We start from the raw sequence: 10,273 nt of genomic DNA on the forward strand, positions 1-10,273 counted from the left end.
CAGGAAAGGGCAGAGGCAGATTTAAAACTCTTTTTTCATTTTCCAGTGTTACCAATGTGTGAGTTTACTAGAAGGGTGATGCCTTCCTTTGCAGACTCTTTGCATTCTTCTTTACTTCGATATTATGCTGCCGACACACATTTGCAAAAAATATGTGCAGCTGTGAGTTCACTCTGCAACTCAAGCTTATGAAAAGCTATATTAGCATTGCACTAAATCTGAACTAATGTGCCCTGCCTCTTAGCAAGGTCTAATAGCTCAGGATCAGCTTTATGCTAACAGCTTTTGAGCAGGCTGGAATGGAGGCAAAGTAAGTTTTATCTTCCCACAATGTGCTTTGTAGAGCTATCCATATTGATTCTCATTTGGAAGGAACATTAAAAGCTTTCTTAATACATGATTTTTCTTTTCATTGTTACATGTCCTTGTGCTTTGTAAATGAGGCAAGCATCACTGTCCATATTTTATGATACACAATACTAGGACAGGAAAACTACAGTGCCAGCCCTCAGCTACACAATGGTCAGGTCTGTGCATCGTTCAGATCTCCAGTGCCCAATCCACTGGACCATATTGTGTCTCTAACTGTCAGTTGCAGGGTTGTTCAAATTCTGGACTAATATTTAATTCTGTAATTCTTTATATTAAATGCTGTGTTTATTGCTAAATGTGCACAATGGCCAAACTAGAAACTACAGCATATTATACTCAGCCTAAGTTTTTCTAGTTTAATATCTACAAAATGAAAGCAGAATTACATCAATCTCTCGTGAAAATACGCAGAATTTTAATCTCTACATGTTGGTGCAAGTAATAATAATACCCCTATAAAAACATGCAGTAGTTGTCACACTTCGGGTTTCATATCTTTACATAGAACATGAAAGAAAAGGCTCCTAAAGACAATTTCCTTTAAGTATGTTTCGATGACAAATTAATATTCCAATTAGCTTTAAAAAGTTGATTGTATGTAATACAGTTCTATGTTCTCCTACCTACCCTTGTTGCTTAACTTTGACCAATGTTGCTTAATCTTCAGAAAACATGATAAAACATTAATGACATCTCCTAATCTAAATTTAAGCCTGATTTACCTTGGTTAGCTTTTGTGGCATTACATCAGGGAATTATTTGGTTTTAAACGCATAAGGTTGTTTTACCTATGTAGCAATGATCATGCTGTTTAGAAAATTGTGGTGCCATCATGTGGACAGTATTGAGAGATGTAAAATCAGTTTTTAAAAGAAAAACTAGGTAATATCTGTAATCAATATAGCAAATCAGCTGAATTATAAATATGTCTTATGTGATATAAGAAGCTAGGCATAAAACTGTATTAGATAAGAAGAAGAGCTGATGGTGGAATCATGAATTTTTGATTCAACCCTGTTTAATTTCCAGCAGCTCGGGAACTCCTTTCCCATGAGCAGAGACCAATCAAAACACACACAAGAGTCTCCAAGCCACTTTTAATCAGCACTTAATTCAAACATTGCCTACTTCTGTACTTATTTCTGTGTTTTTCTCTGGTTTTCCTCTAAGGCTTACAAAACTTGTGTTTGTACAGCCCTCTTGCCCGCACTAACGCACAGACACTCACACAAACACTCCTGTCCATAACATTAGCCAGCCAAGGCACTTTGCCCACACAGTTCTCATTTCTGCATGAGCTCACAGAAAGCTTTGTTTCAGCAATGGGTTTGGTTTAAGGCCTCTTCTCATTTCTTACGTATAACCAAGATGAAAGAGACTTTGTCAGATTTGAAATAGCTATCCCTAATACCAATAAATTTCCACAATGCTTAAATTAGAAACACTGCAGTGCACTCCAGCAGCCTAAGTTTTTCTAGTTGAATACCTACAATGTCAAAGCAAAATTTCATATATCTATTGTAAAAATGTTTAGAATTATAGTCTCTGTAAACTGGAGTAATAACAATGCCTCTATGAAAACATGCATAATTTGTTACACATCAGGTATCATATCTTTACATAGGAAGAGAAAGAAAAAGTTTCTAGAGATAATTTCCTCTTTAATACCCCATCTATAATAGACCTTTGAATGTCTGCACGTGAGAGTGTGATTCAAAACTGTTCACTATGATACACTCTCCCAAAGCAAGCCTGCACGTCACGTCATAATCTACCTCTTTGCCCTGAGACCCTGTATGCTGAGTGCTACTTAGGGTATTCTGCAGTGTGCTGATTTAATTTATATTGAATAAAGGCACAAACTTTTAAAACCTAATCAGAGGGTTTGAAACAGATAGTCTGTTTGGGATAGAGCTCGAGACATAATATGTTTTAATTGGTCCTTTCTTCTGTGAAAGTTTTGTGGTTTTACTTTGGTGAAACTTTAAAAGTTTTATTTGACCTTTATGAAGATTGAAAATCTTTGGAATTCTTTTTGAGAATGGAGACTAACGTAGTATTTTACTCAGAAATCCACATACTTTTAAGCAAAAAGAGCCTGCCTCTGTGGTACAGTACAAATTGGAATATGTATACATGTAGCTTTACTAAATGGATCTAATGGAATGTCATATATTAAGATGATTCTCTGTGGTGCTGTCTTAGCTTCCGTATAAAGCCAGGTAACTCTATGAAGTAATAACACATTTTCTACATCTCTGTGTCTCATGATTGGTTGATTTTAGTGTACAAGAAAATGTGAGCTACAGCTGAAATTTTTTACCATTCTTGGGCAATTGTTTGCATGTGGATTCTCTAGTGTTTAATTAGGAACATAGACGACAATCTTTCTCTTTTTGGATAAATTTATGGCGTTTCTTATTCTTTCTCTGCTTTGGCATTTATTCTCTTGAAACTTTGTGGGGGCTTAAGATTCCTTGACAATTTCACCTTGCTGTCAAACTTTGTAGGAATTATTATGGATTGAAAAATTGTGAGGGCAAGAGGCAAAGGGAACATGGAGACACATGAATAAAGCTGTCAGAAGTTTCTAGTCTGTATTGCTGTGCTCAAGTTCTTGATTACATAGTATTTAAATGTTTAGAGTACGTGGGCAAAGGTAAAAACCTCAATTTTTTAATTAATTCCCTTAAGTCTGAAGCCAATCTAAAGATAAAGTGACCTCACTTGTGATTTTTAATAATGGACAATATTGTGCTAGGTAGCACAAGCTCAGCGACCAAGTTTATTTCAGATAAACTTTAAATGTACAAGTACCCCATGATAACTTGCATGAGTTTGGTTTTCAGTATTTTGGAAACTGGTTTGGCTTTGGAAGGATGAATTATACTCTGACTGCCTGCAAAGAAGTGAAAATACATTAGGTTTCCTAGATTCTGACATCTTTTGCCATTAGTGAACATGAAAATGGGAAAATGAACTCTTCCCAATTAATGCATTTTTGATGTCGTGCATGGTTCATCCAATTTTATTATGTTTTGCCCACTGCATAACTTTGTGTTAATGAGATTATACAATATTACTAATGGTAGACATTAATTTCTGGTTTTAAAACAAACATCTCTCAATTCTGAACAGAAAAACCAAGAATCAGGAAGTCTTCAACCTCTGTTGACTGTAGTCTGGGATTTTTATATTCTATGTCTCTTCAGAAAACTCATTCTTCCCAGTCCCACCTGGGTGAGGGTTTGCTGTATTGATCATTGTACCACCCTCATCGCTGGGATTTCCTGTAACTATTACCCAGTAATTCTTATCTTCTTCAGCTTTATGGGAGTCCAAATAAGTGTGACAAATTACCTCATGTTCTTTTCCAAAATAAGACCTGCCCAATTAAAGAAAAGGGGATGAGAGAGGGGAATTAATATATACACAAATACAGCAAATCTGCATTGTCTATAAATTGTTCAAGGTTTTCTCATGTTTCCAGTGGTTTATTCAGAAATATCACCACACACTTTCAAATATTAGGCCCTTATAAGAAACATAATAACCCACTTTGTTTCCTATGAATAATTGAAGAATTTGAAATCAAAGGGAAATGCCACCTTTCTAGCTTCAGAGCTAAAGCAGCCCCATCAGTATAACACACTGCGATGCCAACTCAGTATGTACAAGCTGGTTGGGTTCCAATTGTCATTAACATCACCATTTGTCTTTGACTCGGGAAGACTCTGGCTACTTAATAACTCTTTCAGCCTCAAACTTGCCCACCTTGTTTCATTCCCCAAAACCTAACACAAATCCTCAGTCAGATCTTAACAATGCTTAATCAATATAACTTCAATGCGGGTACGTTAACTTGAATGGTTGGATTAACTTCAATTTGTTGAAAGATTTATTCATATGGACATAAACAATGTATATAGTTCTATGCAGTATTTTTTCTTTCATTCTCCTACTCCTTACACTTCTTAGTATATTATTTTCTTTCTTCCAAAAAAACACCCAAACAGCTGTAGTTGCTCAAGATATTCAAAGGGAGAAACATAAAGAAACTACAAACACGATATTATATGAATTAAAAAGAAATAAAACCAAGTAAGACTGAGTTGATTGCAGCATCTCATCAGCACATATTACAGCCCAGAAATAAAATAAGGGAATGCAGAATACCCATTCTGTGTTCTTTTCCATTTCCTCAGTGCATTCCTAAAGCAACTATCTTGCTTCTTGCAGTAATTCTTGATGTTGGTACATCATTATGCACATCTCTGCCAACTATAAATTATTCTTACCTTGTCCAAAAGTTCCTTGGAATGGCTAAGCTCCGATTAGTATGGCAATGAGTAATAACTATTTTGGAGTTTGCCTGGAAAAAAACCCAACAAGTGAAGACGCTTGACAGGCATTTTTACACTAATTTTAACACTTTTTATTCAAATTAAATGCTTTTGTTTACTGTTTAGTGTAAGCTTGTAATACTCTGCATTACTCAGACTCCTGTACATTGATAGTGAGATGTTTTACACCCTAACAGTCGTCAACACAATCGTCTTAACAGCTCAGACCAGCCTAATGCTTAGCCCTCAGGTCAGACACATTCTCACGTCCAATACATTCCATTCCACTCCCTTGTGCTGGGCACGTTAAAATAAAATAAAGTCAAGGAAGCAGTACAGTCATTCCAGTGGCCTGTGTCATCAAGGTAATTCCACTTACAACTGATATTTCCACATGAGAGATCCAGATGGTTTGGGGATACAGCCTAGAAATGGATCTTACCAATTTGCAATTTTTTTATGTATAACAGAATTAATTTTTAGTCACGCTAATTTACCAATACTGTGAAGAAAGAATATTGTCTTTGACAGTTGCATAAGTTTGACTGTGTTTATTAGTGAGCTGATTCATGTAACTAAGTCATAGCTCAAGGCTGTAGAACAGTTATATTTGTGATACTTTGCTATATACTCAGCACTTCAGGAAGCCTAGCAGTTATGTGGAACAGGAAAATACTGCATCTGCTTAATATATTTACAAAAGGTTAAAAACCTCATTTGGAAAAGCATCCACTTATCCAGATGCTGTGTGACTGTTTTGTTGGTTTTGTCTTTTTTTTAATAGTCTTTAAATTTAATGTACAGGAGTTTTTAATCAATCAGAGCTCCTAATACTGGAAATGGAATTTAGTGGCCAGAAGTCCTGAAAAGCAGATTCCAAGCACTGCATCCTCAGAACTTGATAATATCAACCTTTAAAAAATTCTGAGGAGAAAAACTGTGCAAGTCCATCTCAAAATGACCACCCGAAACTCACAGTTGCACATGCACATTCCCTGTTTAAAAAGATAGCCCCCTCCTGGGAGGTGTTCAAGGCCAGGTTGGATGGGCCTTGAACAGCCTGGCCTGGTGAAGTGTCTCTGCCCATGGCAGGCGGGTTGGAACTAGATAATATTTAAGGTCCCTTCCAACCCAAACCATCCTATGATTCCCATTCCACTTCCCAAAATTACAGACCAGAACTTACATAAGGAAAATATGCTAATAAAATGGACATAAACTTTTCCCAAGTGCTCCATCTACTGTTTCAATTAAATCTTCATGACATTTTCTACAGTTTTAATTTCTTACAGGAACTGGTAGTCCTTCGTATTCCAGGCGCAGCTGTGGATCCAAGAAGTTAGCTTGCCAGCACGTCAAAAAGGAAAGTTCATCTGTCAAAAACACTTCCTGAAGGCAAGATATTTTAGCAAATCTTGTAAATGATTTATGGTCACTTGCTAGATAGAACTGTAAATAAAATAGGGACAATATAAATATAACAGAAACAAGATAAGTAATTTGAAAGAAAAAAAATTTCAACAGAAAACCTTTCTCTTGGCTCTTGAAAAATCAGTCTGCCAAGCTAACGCTACACACACAGACCCCATAATATAGATTCTACACTGATGATAAACTCGTTAAGTAGCTATTTGATATGCAGATTGGTGAATAGTCATTAGAAAATGAATTTACATTCCAAAGATTCTCACTTACTAAAGTAGTTCAAAGGGAATTTTTTTTTTCAAAGTTGTGCTGTTGTATTTTTAGTGCATATGTAACTTTTAATGTCTTATTTAATTCTAAATTCGAGAGGGATAAAATGTTAACATTTAATGGAAATCTATTCACTCAGAATGATAGAATATTACGTTATTTCATACGCCTGCTAAGTAGTTTTTGAGATTTATCTTCATAAGAAATGAAATTTTCTCATTTTGGATTTACTTAAAGCAAAAGTAAAAAAATCATTCTAATAATGAATTATTTCATGATTCACAAACTAATTTAAATTTGCTCTTTTCTTTTTTTAATCTCCTATATCCAGTCATTCTGGCTGAGAGCCCCCTTGGCCTGCATACTTGATCTCAGGTAAGTTGTATGAACTTCTAAATAGGTATTGCTTATCTTGATCTACATGTGATTCTGAATCTGTTCTGAAGAGCTAATATGTTTAACCACTGTACAGCTTTATACACACATACACAGTAATTAAATGCACACCATCAGTTTATGCTACCATTGCCACTTGTGGCTTTATTACTTTACCATTTGGTCAGAAACCCCTCCTGTTGTCCCAAGGCCAAAGTTTTGTCCAAATCTTATCGGTTCACCTACTGCAGATCCGTCAACACTGTTAAAATTGTAAAAGAGAGAGACGTTCCAATAATCAATTTTACTATTTTTTTTTTGGTTTGGTCTATAGTTAGGCCTTGTGGCAACACTTCACATAAAGTTTACATTTAAAAATATGTAAGATATCTTAACTGAGAAGGTATTTCATACTTGACTTAACAGTTACAGTATTTAACAGAACAGAAATGGACTGTACTGATTACTTTTTATTCATTAATATGCAATTAATAATTCAATGGGAATTCATCACTGAGGGGCCCTTTAAAATATACCTAATAACAAGCATCTGAAAAATCACAGACTAAAAGCAGAACAGTGTGCATTTGCGTTTTTCTGCAACTTAACATATGTTGCTAATAATATATATGACATATTCAGTAATTTGGTTCATTACATCAACATACAAGCTGGTATATCTCTATTTCCAGAATCCATAAATTAAGTGCTATGCTTTCTAAATATAGTCCAGCATAAAAAACCTGTGTAGCTGATAAACTCAGTAGTCAGTTGGAGACTTGATAGCATTCAGTGCTGTCAACTCTTAAGATCAGACAGCAGCTAAGCAAAAATATTTTGGTTGCAGTTCTAGAAGGCCTAAATTATGCCTTTGGCATCAAAATTCTTTCTTAGGTCTAACTCGCAGTGTTTTGTTCAATCCGGATTACACAGGTTAGTTTGTACTTTCATGCATTGTTATTGTATTTAACAACAACGTGCACTCAGGCAGAGCCTTCTACTACTCATCAGGATCATGTTCTTCTGTTTCTTCTCCCACACACAACTGGAGCTAAGTATGTCTTTGAGAGAGGAAATGTGTTTGGTTATGGGGGTTTTTATTGTATCAAAAACACTGCCCACTTATATACAGCAAAAACATCGACACAAATTTCTGTTTCAGGGACTGTATTTGCAGGAGAATGAATAATAATACTAAGTGGTTTTTGGACATGTTTTGTATTCTCCAGATGAAATATGACCACATGAAAACAGCTGCAGAGTTTACCAAATGATGCAGTGAACTCGATTCTGCTTTCACACCAGTTCTAAGCTGATTTAAACTTCCTTGGAATTATTCACAGTAATAAGCACAGCAGAACCAAGCTCAAATTCACTTGTATGTAACCAAACTTCGCTGCATATTTCTCATATAAAGATTCTAAAAGATAACATAATAATTGAAAACAACTCAGAATAAAGTACCAAACCTTAAAATACAAAAAGTATTTCGACCCACAGGGTCCAGAGCCTCAACTGCACTAACTCCACAAGGGCCTTGCAATGATTCCACTGAATATACGGATGTTATATCCAGATAAATTGCCAAAGACAGACTGCCATGTGCTCCAGGGTGATTCTCCACTGAGGATTTCTTGTCTGGGTTCAAAAGCATCACAGTGTCTCCAAAATGAATAAAACCATCCTTAGATACTGACAGCTGTATCTAAATGAAAACAGATATAAATATGTATGGAATTATCTGAACCTAATATCAGAACTATTTTAGTACATAATGAAATGGGGATTTGTAAATGTTGAGATGGGATGTCAACTGCTATGTGTTAAAAAAAACCAAGATTAACAACTAAGACACGGGTGGACGAGGTGCTAAGGGGCATGGTTTAGTGCTTGATAGGAATGGTTGGACTCGATGATCCGGTGGGTCTCTTCCAACCTGGTTATTCTATGATTCTATGATTGTAAGATAATGATAACAACCCTTATCTTCTTGTCACTCAGAGTTGTTGAGATTGACCCTACAGGTATGGTGTACCAAGTGTATGGCTACGACTCTGTGTGGAACTGATCTCATCCCCCATGGATATGCAATGAGGTTCCAGGAATAAGATGTGTTTGTCACCTGGTGGAAAAACATGAATATGAAAATGCCTCTGTGCATATAAAGGTCTCTGAAAACACTGTTGGGTATAAGCACTCTAAGGACAAGTCCCAGGTCTTCTCCAGTGCTGTATAAAGTGTACCTGCCTTAATGGTTAAACTAAACTATTAAGAGTAAGTTTCTTTGTGTCAATAAAATGCTAATCATAGCATTCCTAATGTGTTGCAAACAGTAACAGCAGCCATGCCATCCTACGTGGCATCACAGAGGATGAACTAAACCTCCTTAAGCCTGTCCCATATGAGGACAGGCTGAGGGAGTTGGGGTTGTTCAGCCTGGAGAAGGCTCTGAGGAGACCTTATAGCGACCTTCCAGTACATGAAGGGGCTGCAGGAAAGCTGGGGAGGGACTGTTTGCAAAGGCTTGTGGTGATAGGACGAGGGGCAATGGCTCTAAACTGGAGAGGGGCAGACTGAGACTAGACATAAGGAGGAATTTCTTCACGATGAGGGTGGTGAGGCCCTGACCCAGGTTGCCCAGGGAAGCTGTGGCTGCCCCATCCCTGGAGGGGTTCAAGGCCAGGCTGGATGGGGCTTTGGGCAGCCTGGTCTGGTGGGAGGTGGAACCATGGCAGGGGGTGGAACTGGATGGGCTTTAAGGTCCCTCCCAACCCAGATGATTCTATGATTCTAATTACCTTCTTAAAAAGTTTATCCTGAAGTTTGTTTATCTTCTGTATTAAAAGTTCTCCTCGTTCTCTTCTCTGCAGAAAATCTCTCAGGTGCTCCTGCTCGCGGAGGAGAGAAGGGGAGACGTCACCCAGCGCCCTCGCCGGGCTGAAACTGAACGTAAGGAATCGGGGCTGGAGAGGAGAGGGGGTCCCGGCGCCTCCCTACCTCCTCCTGGCGCAACACCTCCTCCCAGTTCCCGAGGAGCACCCGGGGGCTGTAGGCGGCCATGGCGGCTCCTGGGCCTCACGGCGTCCGCCGTCGCCATGGCAACAAGATGGGCGGGGGGTGGAGGGAGGGATGGAGGGCGCCCTCCTGCCCTAATTGCGCTGATGACATCTTGGCATCTTGGCTTGTGTCAGAAACGGCGTGGCCAGCAGGGCCAGGGAGGTTATTCTCCCTCTGTACTCGGCACTGGTGAGACCGTTCCTCGAATCCTGTGTTCAGTTCTGGGCCCCTCACCACAAGAAGGATGTTGAGGCTCTGGAGCGAGTCCAGAGAAGAGCAACGAAGCTGGTGAGGGGGCTGGAGAACAGGCCTTATGAGGGACGTCTGAGAGAGCTGGGGGTGTTTAGCCTGGAGAAGAGGAGGCTGAGGGGAGACCTCATTGCTCTCTACAACTGCCTGAAAGGACATTGTAGAGAGGAGGGTGCTGGCCT

The 10,273-nt window shown here is 38.2% G+C and overlaps 1 protein-coding gene across 1 annotated transcript; it reads right to left on the reverse strand.

The window, feature by feature from the left end:
• Positions 1–3,260: 3,260 nt before the first annotated feature.
• Positions 3,261–9,878, reverse strand: CFAP161 (cilia and flagella associated protein 161). Its single transcript, XM_069867286.1, has 6 exons — positions 9,783–9,878; positions 8,255–8,490; positions 6,963–7,047; positions 6,006–6,164; positions 4,671–4,744; positions 3,261–3,757 (listed from the first exon to the last, which is right to left on the reverse strand). Exons 1-6 carry the CDS (start codon positions 9,843–9,845, stop codon positions 3,571–3,573), a joined length of 804 nt encoding a protein of 267 aa, XP_069723387.1. The 5' UTR covers positions 9,846–9,878; the 3' UTR covers positions 3,261–3,570.
• Between the last annotated feature and the right edge of the window lie 395 nt (positions 9,879–10,273).

The sequence above is a fragment of the Phaenicophaeus curvirostris genome, chromosome 12 (genome assembly GCF_032191515.1).
Source record: "Phaenicophaeus curvirostris isolate KB17595 chromosome 12, BPBGC_Pcur_1.0, whole genome shotgun sequence".
Lineage (NCBI taxonomy): Eukaryota > Metazoa > Chordata > Aves > Cuculiformes > Cuculidae > Phaenicophaeus > Phaenicophaeus curvirostris.